The sequence below is a fragment of the Brienomyrus brachyistius genome, chromosome 8, assembly GCF_023856365.1.
Source record: "Brienomyrus brachyistius isolate T26 chromosome 8, BBRACH_0.4, whole genome shotgun sequence".
Classification (NCBI taxonomy): Eukaryota; Metazoa; Chordata; class Actinopteri; order Osteoglossiformes; family Mormyridae; genus Brienomyrus; species Brienomyrus brachyistius.
Window position 1 is genome coordinate 6523619 of NC_064540.1, and position 24700 is coordinate 6548318.

Genomic DNA, 24700 nt, shown 5'->3' on the forward strand with positions numbered 1-24700 from the left:
GAGCTCATTGAGTTCAAGTGTGGTCCTGTCATAGTACGCCACCTTTGCAATAAGTCAGTTCATGATATTTCTTCCCTGCTAGATATTCCACGGTCAACTGTAAGTGATATTATTGCAAAGTGAAAGCATTTAGGAATAACAGAAACTCAGCCAAGAAGTGGCAGACCAAGTAGAAGAACGGAAGAGGGTTATATAGTCGTATAGTCATATAGTTATAGAGTCGTATAGTGCATAAAAATTCCAACACTCTGTTGACTCAGTAACTGCAGTGTTTCAAACTTCCTTTGATATTAACCCCAGCACAAAAACTGTGCCCCGGAAGCATGAAGGAATGGGCTTCCATGGCCGAGCAGCTGCATGCAAGCGTCACATCAACAAATGCGATGGAAACATGTAGTGTGGAGCACCAGTGACTATTCTCTGTCTGGCAGTCTGATGACTGAGTTTGGGATTGGCGGATGCCAAGAGAACATTACCTCTCTGACTCCATTGTGCCAGCTGTAAAGTTTGGTGGAGGAGGGATAATGGTATGGGGCTGTTTTGCAGGGGTTGGGCTTGGCCCCAGTGAAAGGAACTCTGAATGCTTCAGTGCACCAAGACATTTTGGACAATACTATGCCTCCAACTTTGTGGGAACAGTTTGGGGAAGGAAGGCCCCTTTCTGTTCCAGCATGACTGTGAACCAGTTCACAAACAGTCCAAAAAGACATGGTTGGGTGAGTTTGGTGTGGAAGAACTTGACTGGCTCACACAGAGCCCTGACCTCAACCCCATCTAACACCTTTGGGATGAGCTAGAACGGAGATTGTAAGCCAGGCGTTCACGTCCAACATCAGTGCCTGACCTCACAAACGCTCTTCTGGATGAATGGGCAAAAATTCCTACTCCAAAATCTTGTGGAAACCCATCCCAGAAGTTGTTATAACTGCAAAAGGGGAGACCAACTCCATATTGATGCCTACTGTATGGATTAGAATAGGATGTCATTAAAGTTATTGTGGGTGTAATGACTGGGTGTTCCATACTTTTGTCCATATTGTGTATTTATTAATTCATTCATTATTGTCCTGTGTGTATACTTTGACATGTTGTATGTAAAGGCGTTTTTAAGATATCGTACAATGCTAATTTGTTTCACTGTGTACCTGCATACTTTGAAATGACAATAAAGTTTGACTTGATTTGACATGACTTGAAGAACTACAAATTTCAAGTGTGGATGGTGTTTTGCTGTTGGTGGCTGACACTATGTATGCAGTCAGATACTGACTGAACATGCCTCTAATTCTCCAGTATTTTTAAGAGTTACATTCAACAATTTTGCGGAACAAAATTAGCACAAGTTGCACATGCATTAAAATCAGTGGACTGATTATGGACATTGTATTTTAATTTTTTTTTACCAATTTGGGATCTGAGGTGATATTAAGAGACACTTCGCTTTTCATTAAAATTTGGCCCCAAAATCTTACAGCACTTCCTATTTTTAAAGTTCTCTTTCAGCAGATTTGGTCATGGCAACACGAAACATCTTAGACGACTAATTGACCATCTGTGGAAATATCCCTGTTGAACTTCTCTGCGATCAAGGCATACTGATGATCGCGGGACGGCATCTGCCCTCAGAGGGGCCACGGTGATGGGACCGTGACGAGCCCATGTTAATCATCCGCGGACATATGGACTGCTGTAGCGTTCCCACTACACTTTAAGCAGATGTTAAGGAAGTAAGCAGATGGGCGGAACTGGCAGCAGCTGCTAAACCTACTTAATATTTACCATCAGCGAAGTTCCTCTGGACATTGGAGCCATGCCTGGGCTCTGTGAGCACGTGCAGGACAGCTGCAGGAAACGGCTCACAATCACAGCACTTAGTCACACGCGTGCTCTGGAACGTTCTGGAATCAAGCGGGTGGCAGAAATAGAAAGGCAAGTCGGGCTAATTGATGTCAATCCAAAATTCTGTTTCTGGTTCACCTGCTAAAAGTAAAGGAGCTTTATGCTTCTCTCCGGGTAGTAGCGGGTTAGGTCCGTGATGGGGAAAGTCGTGATGCAGAAGGGTCAGCTGTATATTACTTTTAGGCCTTTAAGCAAGGCCCTTAACCCCAGCTGGTGCTAGACGGTGGTGGACCCCACTCTTTCACCCTGTTTCCCCCGCTTTTACGCCGCTGTAGCCTCACATGAGCTGCTGCACAAAGCACAGTGGCCATCTGTTAGAGTTCAACGCCGGGGCGGTGAATAGCCGGATGTGGGCTCCACCTATAATCGACCGTGACTGCAAGCCACTGATTAGGGGAGTTAGTCTGGCAAGAGGAGAGGAGGCAGGCCGTGAAAGGCGTGTCCACGAAAAGGAGAAAATCTCCTATTGGGCTGGGAAACCAGACAGAACCCAGATTCCAGTGGAATGATGCCCACAACCTGATGCAGCCCCTCTGCTCTTCTCCATCTCACAAACACCTGCCCCTGGATTTCCTCACACCAAAGGTCCACCAACACCCACCTCTGGAAGCATCCCACCTGAGCACAGCCTAGCCCTGGGACCCTCTCTTTTGTGTATCCATTATAACCCTCCATTTCTAATATTATTCTCCCGGTTGGCTCCTGTGAGGCATCCATCCTCCGCTAAAGCATGGTGGCTCATGCTGTCTTCCAAATTTCAGGATGATTTCACTGCCAGGCCCCTAACCCCCGAAATCCTCCAGGAACCGTCTGGTCCTGCGTTCTTAAAAAAGTCCAACGTTTTAGATAAAGATGTCTGCTAAATAAATAAAATGTGAATATCAGGTGCTTTATGCTGACAGCCAACAGCAGCACACAGAAATCTAAAATAAACTAGAGCAGTGCTTCCTGGTTCTGTCTCCTTGACAGAACCAGGGTCCTTAGCTTCCACTTGTATCTGCCTCGCTATCATCTTCCCGCTTACCCAGCTCAGTATCTGCTCTCCCTCCTCTGTCCTGAAACTGCTTTCCCTTCTGGGCAGCCACCCTACCCTTATAATCCTCGTGGTAATAGAGTGCCCGAGGTTCGACCGAGAGGCGTCCCTTACAGTTACAGGCAGAACACCAAGTACCTCCGGGCCAGCTGGGAACACGGCTTTCCGAATCTCGACCAGACCACACCGCTGCGTTTCCACAAAGCTCAAGTGCAGTGGTAAATGACTGCTGCACAAATGCATAATCATCTAATGAATATTTAAAAGCCCAGGAAAACTGGAGTGTACTTTTTTTAATGTATATCTTACATTATATTTATTTACCAAATGTTCTTGTCCAAAGTGACATACAAGTGAGGACAGGTTGGGATCAGAGAGCAGGACCAGCCAGCTCCCCTGGGCCAGTGGGGGTTAACGGCTTGACAGTGGTATGTCTTCTCAGAGGATCTGAACCCACAACCTTCACGGCACAAGCACAGATCCTTAATTTACCGTGCTACACTATGCTATGTAAATATTTGTACTGTAAGCATATGTTGTGTAATAGCACTCAGTGTACCCTGCCATGCTCCCTGCTCCCTGGGATGGGCTCCAGACTCCATGAGAGAAAGCAGTGATGGAAGATGGATATATTCAATGAGCCACTAATCCTGGAGCATCCACAGAAAAGCCACGTAACACGGGGAAACCATGAAATGGGAATATTAATCCCAAACTGCCTAAAGCAGGGCTATGGGACTCATCCTCCTTAAGATCCGAACCCTCCTGATTTTCCAGCCTTCCTTCGCCTGTGAGCCAAGTGTGAGGCCTCCGTGGCCAATCAGAATCAGTAATTATTAAACTAACTACCTGGGAGAAGTGAAAACACGGCCTGGATATGGAATTGAGGTCCCGAGTTGAATAGTTCTGGCCTAAAGTATTAATGAATTTAAAAAATGTTAATATTCTACTGAAATAAAATTACACATAAAAGTAATTATAAAATTAGTCGTATAATTTATATTCCTGATTTGTAACATAATCAAGCACAATGACCATTTACAGTTACATCTATCAGCACCTACTATTATATGCTGAAAACTCTTCACATTTTTAAGTTTACATTAAGAGTTATAAGTCATCTTTCTCAACCAAGATGAGTGAGAATGTAGTATTAATAACAAAACATGACATTATTGCCGTGAATATTTAGCCAAGCTATGTTATTAGTCTGTTCTTTCTCATGTCTCACCCCATCACACAGTGCGTGAATCCTCTAATGACACACTGAGTCAGATATTACTTTGTCTGTTTGTACTGTACATACAAGGTAAAAGCCTGAATTTCTATCAAGTCTCTGTTGGACTTTTCAAAACATAAGCCCGAAATAACTACATTTTTTATCTAATACCTCATAAATTCCCATATAAACAAGACACGGATTGATGCAAATATGACAATATATCACCAAAGACAAAAAGAAGAAAACACACAAATGTCCACACAATTAATTCAATTCAATTCAACTCAATTCAATTCAATTCAATTCAAGGTTTAAAGGTTTATGATACTGAATGGCACAACCCAAACTCTTATAGCAGCTGGATGTAAAATATGGGCAGTGGGTCATTAGGCAGTACTGTAGCTGTACGCTTCCAGGGCTGTGGGTTTCATTTCCACTGCAAGCTCTGTCTATGTGGAGTTGGTATGTTCGCCTTGCACTCAGAATGTGATCTAGGTAAACCAGGGTGCCTGTAGTTTGTGTCTGCCTGGTATGACACGGTGTTTAATCTGGGGTGTCCCCTGGGATAGGAAACCCTATACTGCACAAGAAAGGCAGAGCAACAGCAGAGGCAAGGCAGGCAATGGACTGGGGCCCCAAGCTGTTACATAGTACATTTCAATGAGAAATCTACTTTTTTAGTGTATTCTGTTTTTCACAAACGTGATAACAAAGGTCTTGTGTTTATTGTGTTTTATTCTCTTTGTTGATTATTCCTTTATACTTCACAGTCAAATGAAGGTAATGAATTTTACCATGTCAGGGAGGGGGAGTTGGGGGGGCCCCATGGAGTTTTATCCCTAGAATTGCCTCTGCTGGACAAGCAGAATTGAAAATAGTTGGATTAACAAGGTTCATACATTGTGGGTTCAGAGTCCCCTGGTATAACATTCCTATTTTTCCATAATCTTTCTAGGTTGACCTACAACAAGGTAGCTAAAATAGAAGAACTATTTAGTGTCAGTGGGTGGACAGCAGAGGCAGATCACACAAAAATTGTTTATATGCTTAGGGATTCAGTGATGTATTAAAAATCCTGTAATACGCTTTAGTTAGTTCAAGGATTGGGAGAGAAGGCCATAATCTTATTTGGCAGCTATTTTAGTGATTAGGATGTCTGTCACCAGCCCACATAAGTGTCTAATAAGTTGTTGTAGCTTTTTTATACACACACACACACACACACACATGTAGGGTATACCTATCCTTATGGGGACCGCTCATTCACTTCTATGGGAAAAATGCTACGGCTAACTATGACAACCTTAACCCCCACCCTGCCCTAACCATAACCATAAGTAACCAAACAAAATACAAGAGTTTTTGCATTTTTAGTTTTTTTCATAGCAGTCACTAATTTTTATAAAATAGAGTTTGGGGACCAGGAAACCGGTCCCCATAAGGGAAAAAAAACGTTGTGTCCCCATAAGGATAGGTATACCCGCTCACACACAAACACACACACACACACACACACACACACACACGCACACACACACACACACACACATGTACGGACGCTCCCCAGATTATGATGATCCCTGTTATTCAACACTTTACTATAAAATAATCTTGGTGATAATGATTTTGCCCAACTGTAGGCTAATGTAAGTGTTCTAAGCATGTTTAAGGTAGGCTAGACTAGGCTATGATGTTTGTTAGGTTAGGGGCCATACTTTTAGTACGTACGCACATTTTACCGATTTTTTGGACCCCTCTCCCCCCCGTATGCACACGTACGCTGGGTAGTTGACCGCCCCCCCCCCCACGTACGTACGCATGGGCGATCGTCAGTCGACTTATGCACTGCTTTTTGGAGCTACAAACGTTCCTGTTAACTTTAGGGATAACAAAAGAATGATGTCATGAGATTTACTGTAATAAAATCACTTTCAAATAAAACGAAATGGATCGCCATTTCCATAATGTTACAGCGCCTTTTAAACCAGATATTTCGGAGGTCCGTGGTGCATTGCAAACCTGTTTTTTTTAGATCGTCTATAAGATATTGTTTAAACAGAGTCCGATCGTCTTAAAAAACTCATGTAGCATTTTGAGTTATATGCACGTATGGAATGCAATCCAGCAGATCAGGTATCGTGAACGAAACACTTAATTTTGAAATTTCTCAAACTGATTCACCCCCCCCCCCCCCCCTCCAGCATATGCACACGTACGCAAAATTCGGTCAAATTTTTAGACCCCCCCCCTTCCGTGCGTACGTACTAAAAGTATGCCCCCTTAGGTATACTATAGTAAAATGTTTCTTCCCATATATATATACAGTATATATCTGGCACCAAGACGTTAGCAGCAGATCATTTAAGTCCTGTAAATTGTGAGATGGGGCCTGCTTGGATCGGACTTGTTTGTGAAGCACATCTCACGGATGTTCAATTTGATTGAGATCTGGGAAATTTGGAGGCTAGTCAATGCCTTGAATGCTTTTTCGTGTTCCTCAAACCATTCTTGAACAATTTTTGTGGAGTTGAAAGTGGCCACTGCCATCAGTGGATACCGTTGCCATGAAGGGATGCACTTGTCCTGCAACAATGTTTAGGTAGGTGGTACGCGTCAATATAGCATTCACATGAATGCCTGGACCCAAGGCTTCTTAGCAGAACATTGTCCAGAGCATCACACTGCTTCCACTGGCTTGCCTTCATCCCATAGTGCATCCTGGTGCCATTTCTTCCTCAGGCAAACCATGCGCACACAATCAGCCGTCCTCATGATGTAATAGAAAATGTGACTCAACAGACCAGGCCACCTTCTTCCATTGTTCCCTGGACCAGTTCTGCTGCTCACATGCCCATTGTAGGTGCTTTCGGTGGTGGACAGGGGTCACCATGAGCACTCTGACTGGTCTGTGACTACACAGCCCCATACGCAGTAAGCTGTGATGCACTGTGTTCTGACACCTTTCTCTTATAGCCAGCATTAGCTTTTTTTGCCAATTTGTGCTACAGTAGCTCTCCTGTGGGACTGGACCAGATGGGCCAGCCTTCGCTCCCCACATGCATCAATGACCCTTGGGCACCCATGACTTTTAGGTGGTACTAACCACTGGATACTGGGAACATCCCACAAGACCTGCCATTTTGGAGATGTTCTGCCCCAGTCCTCTAGTTACCATAATTTGGCCCTTGTCAAAATCACTTATGCCTGTCATTTTTCTTGCTTCCAACATATCAAATATGTAATGACACCTCGACAGGTGTTATTGTAAAGAGATAATCAATGTTATTCACGTTACCTCTCAGTGGTTGTAATGTTATGGCTGATTGGAGTATATATATTCCCTTTAAAACTTACTACATATGTGTCTGATATGAGAAAACCAATTATCTGATGTAATGATACATGCGGTGATTTTCATGTTTGATTTGATAAGACATTTAGCTTATAAAAGTTTGACTTTATTTTTCTCCCAAAAGAGTATACTGTACAGTATAACAGTTTTTGATCATCATGAGAACTCCTACTTTTCCCTTCTGATTTAGTTAATCATCAGGTTTTAAAGTGTCTAACAGGTTTGACACCTATTTCTTAAAGCTTTTAAAGTTGAATAGATCTCAACACTTCATGACCTCTTATAGTACCAGGGGTTCCCCAAGGTCTAATACTAGGGCCACTACTTTTAATAATTATGAAACTCACTTAATTGACAAACATATTGAATCATATCTAATTATATTTATATTTAATTAGCCTTTAACATTGTGTTAATGGAAATGAGCTTCTTGATAATACAAGTTCAATCCTTTAGGTGTCCAATATGCTCTTTTTAGTGGGATGAGATGATTATCGGTATAAATGGAACTGTATCATAAGTAAGATAAGTAAGATAAACAGCAACAAAATTGCCTCACACCAAAACTCATGGAATACTGCAGGGAAATTCTATGAAAAGAGTATAACCATTTCAAAATGCTGTTGTGAGGAACATACGAGGAAAAAAAATGAATGTATCTTTGAAAGGGATAAATAATGGTATGTAATGTATCTAAGGGGCAATTTTTCATTATTATTATAGCTCCGTGGAAGGAAGGAATATTCAAATGACTCAGTGAACAACATCCTACTTGAGTAGTGAGTCATGTCAGGAAATCCATTGATGGTCTTGTTTCATTTTACAGTAACATGTGACCACATCACATTATCCATAACACATTTCAATTCCATTCCTTGCTCGGTAGCCTTAGTGATGCATTTCAGCTTGGTTATAGATTAGTTAGGGTGCTTGAAGTCCGCTAAGAGTCATACCACCACTCGTTTACCTGCTGATTCTCCTCCATTAACCCCCCCCCCCCCCCCCCCCAAATCTGTTACAAAAGCATTTCTGCACCCAGTGTAGTTCATTAGAAACAAAAAGAGGAATGTGGCTTCCAATTTTTTTTTTTTTACACACTTATGATGATAAGTGACATTTTTAGATTACATTTTATTTATCTAGTAAACAGTTTAATCAAAAGCGGCATACTTTTTTTTTCAGATAGCAGGGTCAGATTAAAGGCCTTGCTGAAAAACAACCCCCCAAAACTTGCTTTGGTTTGCCGTAACCCGAATTCGAAGTTTACTTAGGGAAAAAAAATCCAAATATTGTGGTATGCCATGTATTTGTATGCCTTTGCAATAAAAAAAAAATATTTTAATTATGATGTAGGAGTACTTGAAGATGATACCAGCAAACAAACCAGCAACACCAGCGATGTACTTGATTCATAGGAGAAGAAGAAAGTTTAAAGCATTTAACACATGTAATGTATATTAATGACTGATATCTATTTTCTTTCTTCAGTGCCAGGCAGGTGTGCTGCAACATATGATAAGTCTTCATAGGACATAATAGTGCTTGACTCTGCCAGTCAGATGTCTGGCTATAGATTCTCCTAAGTTTCTCTGATGCATTGGGTACCTTCCTGAAACACTCCCCTACAATGGTTGGCCATTGTGGTGACTCCAGAGACTCTACACGTAATATTTGTAATCAGCAATCATCAGCTCTGCCAGACTCTCTGTGCTGCCCAAGACCATTATGCTTTTGTGTAAATAATGCTTTTAATCTTCACAGCAATTTTCCTTAACCTCAACTATAATACTGCATTAATATGCACAGACAGCTGTCTTATATGTGGCTTAGTACTCTTGTGCACATTTGATTTTTGTAGTATTTTTACCATGATGTTATGCAGAGGTGTAATTTGACAGCAATGCACTTTTTTATTTGTTGGATTTTGGTTGGACTTCAAAGACACTCATGGTCCCAGCTCTGGAGAGACCATCTGCTGCCCTTCACAGTGAGCAGCAGTGTTTAGCCAATCAGAACTTCTGCTTTGTAAATGGTCGATGTTTATCTCTCTATATAGAATTTTTATGTGTTTTTGTATTTGGCAACACTTTACTAAAAGCATCCATTTGTAATGCATTATAGGTACCTTCATAATGTATTATAATGCTTTCATAAAGTAATATACACACAGCTATAACTATTAATAAAAAGGCATAACACATTACAGCCCATGCTGATTATGCATTATGAATGCTCTATGAAGCTTTCATCTATAATACACTATAAATACCTTCATAATACATTACAATGACTTATACTGACAATTATAATGCATTATGAAGGTATTTGTAGTGCATTATTGATGAGAGCTTCATAGAGCATTCACAATACACAACAGACATGGCCGTAGTGTGTTATGCCCTTTTATTAATAGTTATACTCATGTTTATAATACTTTACGAATGCATTATTATGCATTATGAAGGTATATATAATGCATTATGATGACTGCTTTAAGTAAAGTGTTACCTAGTAGTTTATTTTTTGTGTTTGGCATACAAATGCTATAAGAATGGGAGGGTATGTGTATTCATCCCTGAATACACTGGGAATGTTAGTTTTTTAAGGTTCACTTAGAGGACTTAGAACTATAAAATAGTAATCTATGCTATAATCATAACAGTGATAGCAGAATCTCACTACATGTCCATTAACAGTGAGTGATAACTCAGGATTCTAGGAATTACATATATCAAAGGGAAAAAATTGGTCAACTTGAAATCATTACTCCAATTCCTTATAGCAGGGTATTGGAAAATTGATGGATGGCATGTCCATAATATTACTATCATGGAATATTGGCTTATTAAGGTCAACACACAAGCCATGAAGCAACAGTCACTTCATTGCTGGCGGTGATGAAATCTGCCCATGGAAATGAGAGTGATATCTAATTTCTGTCTAATTTCTGAACCAATCTATCCAGTTACACCCACATGTCCCATCATATCTATCCAAAAATTGGAAACCAGACCCCCTTTTACGATTGTGTCCTCAGGTACCATTTTCTTCTTTGATCCATTAAAGTTCTGCAAAGTGGAAAAATCGTAAGTTTGGGAAAAGAAAAGCTTAGAGTCAAAGGCCAGGCAACAGGATTTTGAGAATCAGGGGAATATACTGTATGGCAGCTCAGCCTTTGGCAGGGTGTCAGAGGGGCATGAATACCCTTGTGCAGTGTTTTCCAAAGCGGTCCTCTGGGACTCACAGCCATTCCATGTTTTTGCTCCCTCCCAGCTTCCTGCCAGACAGTCCAATTTTTTGCTCTGGAATCTGGGAAGGAATGAAAACGTGGACTGTCCCCGGGTCCCCAAGACCCAGATTAGGTATTACTATCCTATCAGATTCAGGGGGCCCAGTACATGATAAGTGCCCTTAAATATGTCAAATTACATGAATAATCCTAGCAGATTTGGGAGGCCCAAGGTGACAATTTGTCAGGGAACCCAGAATCTCAATGATACTCCCCTGATCATGAGTGAGCTTCACTATTCATATTAAATTTGCAATGGATAACTTGTATGATCTTGTTGATTTTCACTAGAATGTTCTTTGGATGGATGGAGTCACAACCTAAATGCTCTGATGACAATCTCTGGAGATGGCTGCTACCAAAATAATACTATCCCAGTGGAAAAGCAGAGTGGCGTAAGTTATATAATTAGGGCCTGCTATTAAATGAACCAGGCAATTTGCTATTATTGAAAGAACCACAGATTTAGAATCAAAACAAAACAGAGGACAATGTCCTGCATCCTTGAGCCGGAGCATGATGATAACCTTGAATGTTTCTCCATGTGAATCAATATACAGACCTCAGCACAATAGAGGACTTGTGACAAAGATTGAGTTGCCCGCTCATGCAAGACGGGCCACAGGCATAGAGCAGCCGAAGCTGGTCTTTCAGCAACAATGGAGAGGAATTCTTCAAAGAAGATGCGAGACAGTGATTAGCAAGCACAGAAAATATTTGATTGTACTCTTCGCTGATAAAGGATGTGCCCCAGCTTATTAAAATAACTAACTTCTGCAGGCAATAGCTTTTTATTTTATGAAAGATGAAGGTTTTGCAATGTTTATGTTTAAGGAACATTTTAGATTGTGGGTATGCAGGTAATTGATTTGACTTTATCAACTGATGAACAATGTAATTTAGGAACTGCAACTGAAACAGATTCTCATTTCTGGTAGGAAATAAAACCCAGAATCCTCTGTATTCAACGCTCTCCTCTCCCCCTGTGCCGTGGAACGAGGTCTCTCCATTTTCTTTGTGTTCATTTTTTCATTATGTAGTAGATTGCCTTGTTACCCTGTGCTCCAGTATTGTACTGTTACTATAGAAACCAGAGCAGATTACTCACAGTGAGCTGTAGTAGAGGTCCGAATGCACAGATAAGCTTACCAAAACAATGTAGTAAATATTTAATATCCATGAACCATCATTAAAACTTGCAATATCTGACTGATTGAAATTATAGATTTAAATGTCTAAAAGAACTTTATGGTGAGAAAGCAGTGATTTGAACCATATTCATAATTTGCGAGAAAAAGTTTGCGAACCCTCTGGAATTATGTACATGAATGGTCCCAAGAATGTGATCTTAACAACACTAACATTCTGCATTGCTATTGCATTAGTGAACAGATTGTTTATACAATCACTGAGAAAGTATGTGGACCCTTATACTGTAGATCATAACTAGTAGAATCTCTTTGATTGGCAATAAGCTCAAACAAATTGTTTGTGTAGCTGCCGGTCAGATCTCTGCAACAGTTAGCAAGTATTTTGGTCTAATGTCTCAACAAATCTGCTTCAGTTCCTTCATTGAACAGGATGATTTACTCCTATGTTCAGGATCCTTGTCATGTTGATCCAACTTCTTTTGATGTTTTTGATCACATACTGTATTGTTGCTCTGAGATTCTGCTGTAGAATTTTCTGGAGCAACTTGGAATTCCTTGGACTCTCAGTGACTGTAAGCCATCTTGTCCTCAAAGCAGGAAAGCAGTCTCATGCCACCAATCTTCACAGCTACTGTAGCATGAGGTTTTGGTGTTGGTAGCCAGTGTCTTCTTTTCTTGAAATATGGTGTTGCGTACATTTACCACAAAGTTCAACTTTTGTTTAATTTGTAGATAAAATATTATTCCGGTACTGCTGGGGGACTCTTTAGTGAACTTGAGATGAGATGATTTTTGAAGAAAAGCAGTTCCCTCCAAGGTAACCACTAACTCCACACTTATTTATTGTTTTTCTTTTTATTACTCAAGACATCAGACATTGTCAAGTAAGAGAGATGTCTGCAGATCCTTAGCTGTCACCCTACAGCTCCAGTCACTTGTTTGAGGACAGATACAACCATACCTGAATTGATTAGAACAATACAATTATCATCTTTTCAAAAGGTCTTTCTCTAAAATGTCACTTTATCTAATACCTTAATTGCTTAAATCATTCGTTCAATAAACATATGGCAATTTAAATTGTTGCTGTGAAGCCAATCAAGTAGAAATTAATTGTTCAAACAAACTTTTTATTACAATTGTAGATTGAATAATACACTTGTTTAGTGTCTTCAAAATATTATCCAGCCAATATATTTTATTAAACCTGTTCACTACCCAGATTTTTGAGTTGAGGAGAAGAATACAAAGTAAGAGGGATTTTTATTCCTTAACCTGGTGAGAATACTTACATTCACCTATTTTTATACCCATGTAGAGTAAAATGGGACTACAGCCTATTCCAGAAGCTATGGCCGCAAGACGGGGAAACACCGCAGGCCAGCCCATCGCAGGGCACACGCACACTTCCATCAGCAGATTCCTCATGAAACTAGAGACTGGAATTTCTATAGCAACCTATTCAAATGGTTAGACGTTATTTATTTTTTGGATCTTTTCAAATATATGTATGATGTACATACTTTCAAGAGTACTGTTTCATTAGAATATTATGTAATAGAAAATATATTAAAAATGTGCTCCACATAAAGTATCATATGTGCTGTTTTAATGATACTGCTTGCAGATGAAGGCAGGCCGATCACTTCAAACAATAATTTCATTTTTTGATTTTGGTGCCCCCTAGAGACGCATTAAGACATTGGGTATTGTGCAAACGAGTCTGATTTTACAGCAGCTATTTTGTGTGTTTTTTTCCTGCTTCTACAGTATATAATACCAATTACAAAATCCATTTGCAATGGTGGTTTGATCAGTGGGCACAGTCTTGGAAGCTTCAATTTGGAATCCAAATATAAAATATTCAGCGCTTCAATGAGCCAAATTAGAGAGTCTTTTATTTATAATTTTCTTTGTCACAAACCAAACCATGTTATTTGACCAATTTAGTGATTCAAGACTGGCCAGCAGGTCATATATATAACATCTACATTAGTAGGCTCAGTGGAATTGGGAAAATATTTCTAAATATTACTAAGGCAGAATACTGATAGGAGTCCCATACGGATTTCTAAATATTGAATATTCCATGAGATAACTCAACACATATTTTAAATGAATTTTAAAAAATACAATTTTGAAAGATGCTGTTTTTGCTATGCAATTGTAAAGTTGTACAACTGAGTTTTATATTACTCAATAAGTTCTCCCATTCTGGGTTTACATTTTCAGAAAAACAGTGTGTTTGTAGACACTGCGTTTGAGCAGAATGATCTATTCTAAATAAAATATCATATATATGACAAAAATTGATGCTTTAAAAATCTCCATGAATCCAATATATCAAGTGCAATTGTTACATTGTGGCATGTCAGGTTGCAGCCAGGTACCCTAAAACTGTAATTAAATGACATGACCTTTTGATGTCCATCAATGAAAGCCAGTCTATTTTAAAACCAACCATTCAGCTATAAAGTAATCAATATACTTCATTCGTAGTATGCAGCCCGAATCAATTCTATCTTGCTTTTGTTTTGGACATCGGGACATATTGATTTAAACTAAGGAATTCAGTCAAGCATAATTTCCATTATAAGTGAGCCTTTATCACTCACCATCTATTCACTTTGAACGAATATACAGTACAATATTTTAAAAAAGTAGACCACAACAAGGACAATTTTTGATTCGATAAGAAGCTTATGGTGAGGAATTATTAATAATGAAAATCATAATAAAAGCAAAGAATACTTTTTAAAAAGTATCGTATGATATTTTTCTGAAAATTACAAAAAAAGTAAAGAGTACTAAGAATTGCTTTTTAGATGAAGGGGGCAAACAACGGTATTAAATCAAATAAAGCGAATAACAGGAAACAAAATGGTTAGACTTAGAGAACGAGGGTACTTGCAGTTTCATCTAGTACATGTTGTTTTTCCATGGTTATTTCATTTAAACGTAACTACAATGCAAATAAATAAATGGAAAAAAATCGTAAAAACATTTTTATTAAGAATGGAACCATATATCTCTCTTCTTAACAGTATTAGTGAGCGATGAAACAAATGACTACAAAAGAACGGCTGTTGTGTCACGTGTCTTTCGGCTGGCGGTCACGTGACATCGCAGAGCCTACAGCCCGCTCTAGAGCTGCTATGCTTTTCAAGATGCCTATCTGAGTTTAAATCATCTTCCTCCAGCCCACGTCTATAAATAGGATTTTCTTATCAAACTGTATTCTCGGCCTGCATTTCTTCCACTTCCCCCGTCCTCTTTGGTCTTAGCTCGGCCCAGAGAGCAATCATACTCTCAAAGCGATTTTGAGTCCGTGAACCCGGTGGTGCCGATGCGGAGCGTCTCCGCTTCCGTGAACCGCTTATCGGCTCCGCTAGCCGTCATTTGCATGCCATTAGAGCCCCGCCGCTCCCCGCCTTTCCGATGGAGCGGAGAGGCGGCTCCGGCGCTTTGATTGCCTAGTACAATAATACCAGCGCATACTGTAGTTCTGTTCCCTTTCTTATGCTCAAAGTGTGCTGCCGACACCTTGCGCAAAAAAAGGCAAGTAAAGAGCAATAAAGCCTAAGAGGAATGCTGGTAGGCATGCGGCATATATGGTTACTCGCTAAAAGGGGCACGTGGGGGGGAGGGGCATTATTAGCAGTCAAAGAATTATGCCATTTTGCTGCCTAATTACATCACAAATACATCACAATAGACAAATGTCAGTCATAAGTCCGCTTGTAATGTTAATATTTAAAATCAAAATACAGAATAGACGGGGTATATGCATAGGCAAATTCTACAGACTTTACTGTGTGTATTTCTGTACTGTTTCAGAATGCACTGCATATACTGCAGTTTCCATTTTTAGGTCCTGAAGATTATGAAACCATCACATTGTATCTAGGTTGTCATCATCTTTGGGCGATGCCGGGATTCTGGGTGGCGTGGTAGTATATTAGCTGCTCCTCAGGGCACCGCTCATCCACATTTAAATGTGACACGACAAATCAGCCGTGCCGTTCCTACTGACTGCAGGCTAAAGACCTTCACTGGCAAAAATTCCGACAAGCTCTTTTGAAGGGTCTCCTGCCCTGAAGTATTGGCACTGTTGATCAAACCGCAAATCACATTTATTCTGTTTTCCTGTCTACATTTGTGAAAATGTGCCCTTGGGCACAAAAAAAAACTTTAATTTTCAAAATCTGAGTCAACATATATAGTTATTTCCTGTCACTCACCAATCTTCCATTCTTGTTTTTCTGTCTCTGTTTTTAGCTAAGCAAAAATGAGGGACTGAGTACTAACATCCTTTTTAATATTTATTTTCAAAAATGAGTAAACAGACAATAAAATTTTGTGCCCTGTGAATACCAAAATCTGTGTAAAACAGTACTTACAACATTTTCATTATACTGCTAAAACTTCAAAATGACAAATTGTTGTACAACATAGCAAAAGTCTTCACAGGTGTGTGGATATCTTTTACATGTTTTCTCAAGAAACAGTACACAGACTAACAAGATTGAAAAATATACACCTATCAAAAATGTTAATTGTCAGTTAAATGTGCACGTTTACCTAGCACAAACTTGAGTAGTGATGCATGATGGGATAGACCACACCAAAGGAGCATGCATGTGTACAGAGTCCACAGGCTCGTGACCGTTTAGCAGCAGCGATAACAGCAGCACACAAACAGGATGTGGGTGGAGAGTTAGAGAGCTTCGAGATGCAGCAAACCTCGGTCTGGCTTCTGAACCGAAAGCCATGGCCACGGAGCGAGGGCCCGCAAACAGCTAAAAACCCACTGAGGCCCACCAACCTAGTGTCAAGCGAATGCTGCCCTCTAGGTGCACAGGTCCGTACGTGTGTAAGACTACTACAATGTAAAATCCATGTTAAACATCGACAGTGTATGGGTGGGGTGGTTGGGTGATAGGAACACGTGGATTTTAGACATGTGCAGGACTGTATTTTGATTCACAGCTACGGCAGATAACGTCACGATAAATCCCTCCCCCCCCCCCCCACCTCTGTCCTCTTTCTGTCACACTTGATTAAACTCAGTTTAATCACTGTGAAATAACAGAATTCTATGCCTTTGGAAAAAAAAAAAAAAACCTAGGAAAAAAATAATACTGTGGTAAACTCGCCCCGCGAGTTGCAAAGTGACTCAAAGTAGGAACAGGAAGTGTGGGAAGTGGACCTTCTGATTGACAAAATTGGGCTTTGAAATCCACGTTGAGCAGGGGTATCATGTCTTATCAAACACAAGTAATTTAACCAACATTCCACTGGCTTTAACGCACTGGCTTAAGACCAGGCAGTGACTGACAGGGTGATACTACAGATTAACCCTAACCCACCCTGGGTCTCCGAGCCCCATTCCTTACATTACATGTGATTATTATGACCGGGGCCAGAGTGAAGAGCCCTCCCACTCGATAACAGCAAGGATGGGATGCTCGCTCAACACGTAGACATACATTACAATTTGGGATGGTCCAAGTTAACCTAGACATTAGAAACACACCTATACTGTACAAGTCCAAGTATAAAAGTTTTACAGCACATTATACATTGGCGTCCTCCTAACAGTAAACATTTACTACTGTCACAAAGTTTGACTAAATACTATCAGGTCTGAGCATTTTATATTTTTATATAATTGTAACATTAAGAGAGTAGATTTTATTTATTACGTAATGTTGACCTAAAATGAACCGGTTAATGAAGTTTGTGCAAAATAAGCGAGCCTCTATAATTATGACCTTTTCTGCTTCTTTACAGAGTAAGAACGCACAATGGAATTTGTTCCTACTGTCGCTTGCTTTTCGCCAATGTCCTTGATGGTTGCGGTCACTTCCGTGGCATGGTGTGACGTGGCATGGTGTGGCACGGCGCGACTAAGGTTTGCTCCTGGCCGCTCAGAAGTGTGTCTCCTTTTCTGTGATGGTGGCGATGTTTCCGTCACCCTTCAGTTTGGCGTCACAGTCATTGACAGCGTACGGACTCAGACTGCCTCCCAGCTTACCCCTCATCTTCAAGTCTGGGCAGGGCGTGGTCAGCTTCTTAATTCTCTGTCGGGGGAAAGAGTTCAAAGGCTGTGTGACTGCACTGAAGCTGGGGAAACGAGCAAGGCGCTTTGTCTGCAACCAACATACCAAATCCATCCATCCAACCATCCATCCATCCATCCATCCGTTTTCTATAATTGCTTGTCCTAATGCAGGGTCCCTGGGGTCTGGACCCTATCCCAGGATGACTTGGTATTCTCAGGTATTCCAGTCTAGTACTAACAAGGCCCAACACTGCTTAGCTAGACGAAAAATCAAGATGCTTTACTTCAATGAAATATCTAGTTAGAAGACTATGACAACCGCTACAGTATATCATTTGTGCTCAGATTCCTCTAGAGCAAACCACACAGAAAAATAGTGTGATTAAAAGCAATCTAAATCATTGCATTAACACTAAACAGAAAATAATCAATAAGGAATAAATAACATTCTCGCAGCTGACCTTGTCACAAGTCAAATAATCTCAAAGGACATCGCATTCTGACAAATACATTCAATACATTCGGTTCGCAAACCTCGTGTCTACCCTGCAGTTTAGGACACTAAATTCACAAATTGCATAACGTCTTGCCACGGGAGAAGCTACAGCAGCAGAGTAATTACAAAGCATATATTATGCGCTAAAAAACCCCACAGCACAGCAGCAGCTCAGCTGAGTTTCGCTGCCATTTCCAGTGGAACCTTTCACCATAGAAATACGAAAGACCTTATTTAAGAGGCACATCAGGATTTTCTGAACAGTGTCCCAGACGGAGATTTCCGGATTTCCAGAACTGAACATACCATAAAAACTTTTAACTGCTCACAGCATTTTTCAAAAGGTCACATTCTCTTCATAACTCATAACATCACCGAATTTCTTGCAACGAATGCATAAAATTCAAGAATTCATGTGCGATGATAAGGCTATTTCTTTTTGACTAAACCTGTGTGTGTGTGTGTGTATTATGTTTATATTACATTGAAATGAGAGAACCAAATGTACCCCACAATGTGGTTAAAACCTGTTATCTTGACATTGCATGGACCAATTTTCAGGTTCCCAAAAAAATTTGTGAATGCAGTCAAAAAACAAAAAATGCCAAAAGTCTCATATTTTGTTTGGTTACTTATGGTTAAGGGCTGATTAGGGGTTAAAGTCGTCATGTTGGGATAAGAGTTTTCCCAACAGAAATGAATGGAGAGTCCCCATAAAGACAAAATTACAAACCTTTGTGTGCGTGTGTGTGTGTGTGTGTGTGAGAGAGAGAGAGAGAGAGAGAGAGAGATTACATGTTCTCCCCATGTGGTTTTCCTCACATACCCTGGTATTTATGGCATTCCAAAAACATGCAGCTATTGTATCTTACAATTGTAGATGACTTGTGATGGACTAGCATCCAGCCTTTAGTTAGAATGAATGAGACTAATTTTCAATACAGAATAAGACCAAATGCTTATTTAACACTGGAGGACGATTCCCACTTTACCTCTTTAAAGGTTCCTTCTGTTTTCCAGATCTTAAAGATGGCCCAAAGCGGAATGCAGACCATGGAGGAGAGCGCCATCATCCAGCCTATACCGTAGCCCCAGTCTGGGTATGTGTATACGTTGTTGTACTTCAGGGGCTTGTACTTGATCAAGAAGAACAGGAAGATCCCCTAGAAAGACAAAAGAATCAATATAAGTATGACACAAGTGCAATCCGCTGAGGATACCTGGGAAAAGGAGATTCTGGCTGGACCTGGCAGGACGGGTTTGACATGACATTATGATGGGGGGGGGCATGGCGGATTAGAGGGTGGCCCCACATCTCTTATGGGTGTGCGTCTGTGGATAATATATGTTTTTGTAAACGGCAGCCTGGTTCTTCCCTGTTTCTCATTCATTAAGTGTTTCGTCTTTGCTTCATGGGACTTCAGTCCTGCTTTTAGGTACCTGATATAGCCGTGCAATCATGAGAAACTGTCGGATAAGTAAACGGTCATCTCTGGCATTAGAAAGTCACTTCTGCCCATTAGCTGACTGGTTTCTGGTCGTTCCCAGTGTCTCCTGCTTCATCTTATTCTTGTGTGCTGCTGTCTTGCAAATTTTTAACCTGGAAGCAACCTGCTGCTCAGTGTAGCCTTCTGCCAGCAGAACCACGATTAAACCAGGATTTAAAAATGCAGATTTGTTCTAAAACATACAGTGGTCTAATTTTTTTCCACAGCTGTAACTACAGTTTCCTGCCACAGTCCAAACACTCATGGGAGTTTTACTTACACAAAAGTGTTCTGAGGGCAGAATGATAAATGATTGGTTCAGAGAGTGAACCAATCAGACTGTAAAGGAGGTGGGTCCAAGCAATTAGAGGAGGTGGTACCAATCAATCAGATGCCTTGGTCCCGCCTCCTGTAGTTGTTTGGACCCACTTCCTCTTCAATCTGATTGGTTATCTCAAATTGCCCATAGGGGGTGCATGATTCAAATAAAACTTATGCACTATTTGAACAAATGTGAGTAAAGGTAGCGTAAAACACTTCTATTCACAAATCCTCTCTTGCTGTCCTTTGAGACCTAAACGCACTCACACGGATGAGAGCAAAGCTTGGACTCAGGTCAGGCATTTTCCCAGCACCCCATGAGCATTGCAGGGGGTTAAGGGCCTTGCTCAGTTACCCATCGGGGATGTGACTTCCAAGGTTTGAAGCAATAATCTTCCAGTAACAGGCGCGGAGGCCTAACCCACTGCACCATGCCCTGTCCCCAACTGTAAGCATGTATCCTGCTACAATCCTGTCCAAAGACATTTCAGGTCCAGAAAGTAAAAATTCAGACCAAGATTTTCTTTCAACCATCCAGTTGAGTCACACAAGTTGAGTCACAATCACATAGTACTCAACTGGTTAGCTGAATTTTTACTTTCTGGATCTGAAATGTATACCTCTGCCAAAGTGCATCCCAGATTTGTGCTTTATACTGCCTGGGATGGGTTCCAGCTTCCCTCCCCCACAGCCCTGCTCAGGCTAAGCAGCAGTTTATGGGTAATTGGAATTATCCATGGAATATCTTAGAGAATTTTGTTAAAGGCGAGCATCTTTGATCAGCAGGATTTGACGGGAATTCTGCATTCAAACACACACAGGTCCTGCATTATTATTGTTACACGTAACGCATGGGACTCACAGCACAGATTCCTGGGGTCAGGATCATCCAGCACCACTTGATGAAGAAGACTGGCTTGTGGCCAATCATGTCCTCGATATTAGCGTAGAATTTGTCACTACCTGCAATGAACCCATACATCCACTTTCAGCAGTGCCTCAAAACTTGTAAACACACTGCAAACAGGGGAGCAAATCCACTCAACTGTTACACATGACTGACACTTTGCTTCACACAATTTCGTGTGTTTCGATGATTTCTATTTTTAACGCACCGGAAAAGACTTTTACATCCATTTATGAAAAGCAACATGTAATTGGAGTGTCTCTCCAGCAGGGGGCACAGTAAGAACAGCAATGGTCCTTGAAAAATTTTATTCTGTTTGTGATGTTCATTAGGATTTGACCATTATATAAATCTTAAGGTATGTTTCAGAGTAAACAGACAGTGTAAAATGCATAGGATGATAATTATTCCACGAAAACTGGAAAATCAAAGCTACGTGTTACTTACCATATACCCAGCCAATGCATATGGACTCAAAGATGGCTACAAACAGCAAACACATCCCACTGGCGGCATAGGAATCAAACAGCTGGAACACATACATTCCACCCTGAGGATGGAGACAAAGTAAACAGCATGATCAGCTGACAACATCAGCAAAAACAGACTCATATTGGTATATTAGGCAGGCATGAGAATTCTGGAACTGTTTTATACCAGGATCTGTTTTATACCTGGATCTGGATCTATTTCATACCTGATAATCTGCAGAAGCTGGATCACTAGGTAGTCAACATCATAAAGTAATTTGCATATGAGTCTCAATACAACTAAAATCCATCATTCCCTAAGAAATCAGATTTTTTGCAGTTGCACTATTGTTTGTTGACCAATACATATATTTTGAGATTAAATGATCAGTCTAGAAGGAAATTTCGGAAACCTTGGCACCTATGAAAAGGGTACGTTTGAGTTAAAATTTAACGTGTTACTCACTGAGAATGCTTTATGTTACTGAATTGTCTATACTAAATTGTGACACTAGGGGCACTGTGGAACAACTGAAGACAGAATGTACTCCACATATATGCATAAACTATATCATGTATCTACAGTAAACTGCTTATTATCTGTATTCGCAAGCATTACGAGAAGCATTGACATAATAAGGTTGTTCTGAGGAAAAAAAAAAGCTTTTTTAATACTCTCGTTCAAACCATTTTCATGCTAATGCCATTCTTTACACTCCAACAACACCACCCCTAATATGTTGCCTTGGGGATAATTTTGCAGTCTAACATACCATAATAAGAACATATTGGTAATAAAACCTGGATGGAGCTCTTTCTTATCACTGCTATGTTAAAAGGAGAATACTGGGCTCTTCTAGAATGCAGCCTGGTTAGTACAGCCAAATCACGCTTAGACTGGATAGTAACAGCAGGGATGATTTCGGCATGTGAATTGTGTCAGTTGGGAAAGTCCCAGAGCAGCAGAATAAATAGACATTGTTCTGCATGGGGAGGGCGGGATTTCAGTCAGCCAGTGCATTACAAATGGCTACTACTCAAGTGTCCTCCAGCAGCTGTGGTCTCCACTAGAGGGGGCCTAACGCAGTGCACGTTGCTCCCTGGCATAAACGGAAGTGTTTTTTGGATGGCCGAGTCTGATTTCAAATGGCAGAGTACAAGAAATAAGGTGATAATTTTCTAATTTTCTAAAAATTTTATTTTAATGTGTATTAATGTGTTTAATGTGCAGTCGATCCTTCACGTGGCATTTTAGATAGCTGTAACAAAAGCCAAATCAATCAAAATCTTTCCAAGAAGGCATCCGATTTGTGCAAACATCACATAATGTGGTGAAACAGCTAGAGTATATGAGGTATTCAATCTACGTTTTGTAGACTTAATTTGGATCTTCTATGGACAATGAGAAGCATAACATCTGCTTCGCTAGGCATTCGTAAGAATAACTTATTTTTATCTTGAGGAAGCTTATGCAATTGTTCACCCAAATTTCACCTGCTGTACTCACACAATTCATTAGTTTGCCAGCGTGTTCACATATAACTGCAAAGTCTATAAGTCCGAAGTGAACCCCTACAGGCACTGCTTACATATAAACCGAGCCAGACTAAATCCCCAGGGCCTTGCTTAGACATCTCTAAATTAAACAGAGAGGAAAATCTATCTTGGAATATGCTGACGATCAGCAAGAATTGTTCGGAAAACGAGCCTCCACACTTGAGGCGTGAATGCTTGCTTTTCATGTTGGGAATGATAACCATTGTTATGAGCGCCCTCTTGTGTTCAGCACTAAGCATAGCATCTTCTGTAGACCACAGCGTGGAAAGTAACGCCTTACAAGCATCACATTATATATATATTTTTGTAGGTAATGTTAGGAAGCCACAGTTACGTGCATCGAGACAAAATTCTCTAGATTTAGTTAGCAGGAGCAAGTGGTACCAAGTGATTTTATCATCAGCGTGTGGACCTGATCGTCTCGTAAAAAACTAACATCTAAGTGGATTGTCTACGGTAGCCATTTTGGTTTTATCTTTCAGTTGCATGAACGAATTGGCATTTAATGAATTAAATAACACAAGAAATAGGGCCGTGCGCATATGTTAATTCCTAATCAGGGAAATGGAATTCTTACCTCCGTCAGCATAATCAGGCCGAGGAAATAGGAGATTATTGACATGCAGAGGATGAGGAGCTCTCGTCTGTACCCTCTCCTGAAGGTCCCAGGGTACATGTCCACTATGGCGGTCACCAAGCTTTCTACACAGACAAACTGTGCGAAAGAAATACAGAAAAGACGTAATTACACATTTTGATGTGTTATGTTGGGTTTGTATACCTTCTCTGTGGTGCGCGTAGCTGGGACTAAGCGAAACTGGGTTCTTACAGGTGCGATTGATCATTTTGTATGGCTCACATACAGTATACTGTAGTGGTGATGATTTTATGCGATATTTGATAATGATATGTTATCAATCTGAGGCTCAGAATATATATATATATATATATATAGCAGAACAATGTTTTACTGAGCATGCTGTCCATTTCTTGCACTCAAATAACCAGGCTGACTGGTTTGTCTTCTTACAAACCAGTTTTAATTAAATATGCACATATTATTAGCAACATTATTTGCAAATGCACGTTCCAACAACTCGAATAAATCCAAAGTATGCTTTAACAAGCTCAGTCAGTAATCACATACAGTATGGTCGAAATGCCTGACTGGTAATCAACAGGCTTAACATAAAATTTTACATTTTAAATGAGAAAGATTTTTTTTAAATGGACACACCCAGTATGTACAGTATACAGGGCCCACGTAGGATGTTACACCAGCGCATGCTACTGGAAGGCAACTAGCTTTATAGTCTCATTCATTTTATGACCTTAACATATTTGATGGTTTTTTTTTTGTTAATATTCTCTTGAAGAGTTGCAATTCCTTCAAAACTTGTTTCCTCCCGTTACAGCTAATTCTTCTCCTTTCATACTGTCAGACTTGCCTAA

The 24700-nt window shown here is 40.3% G+C and overlaps 1 protein-coding gene across 2 annotated transcripts in view; it reads right to left on the reverse strand.

Moving 5' to 3' along the window:
- Positions 1 to 16255: 16255 nt before the first annotated feature.
- The window catches only part of slc6a11b (solute carrier family 6 member 11b), a 29524-nt gene continuing 21079 nt past the window's right edge, over positions 16256 to 24700 (reverse strand). For both annotated transcript variants that reach the window (XM_049022107.1, XM_049022108.1), the window contains exons 11-15: positions 23826 to 23963; positions 21669 to 21771; positions 21177 to 21277; positions 19499 to 19669; positions 16256 to 18029 (exon numbers count right to left, since the gene is read on the reverse strand). In XM_049022107.1, the coding sequence (XP_048878064.1) occupies positions 17877 to 18029; positions 19499 to 19669; positions 21177 to 21277; positions 21669 to 21771; positions 23826 to 23963 (666 nt within the window). In that variant the 3' untranslated portion in view covers positions 16256 to 17876. The remainder of the gene's footprint in view (positions 18030 to 19498; positions 19670 to 21176; positions 21278 to 21668; positions 21772 to 23825; positions 23964 to 24700) is intronic.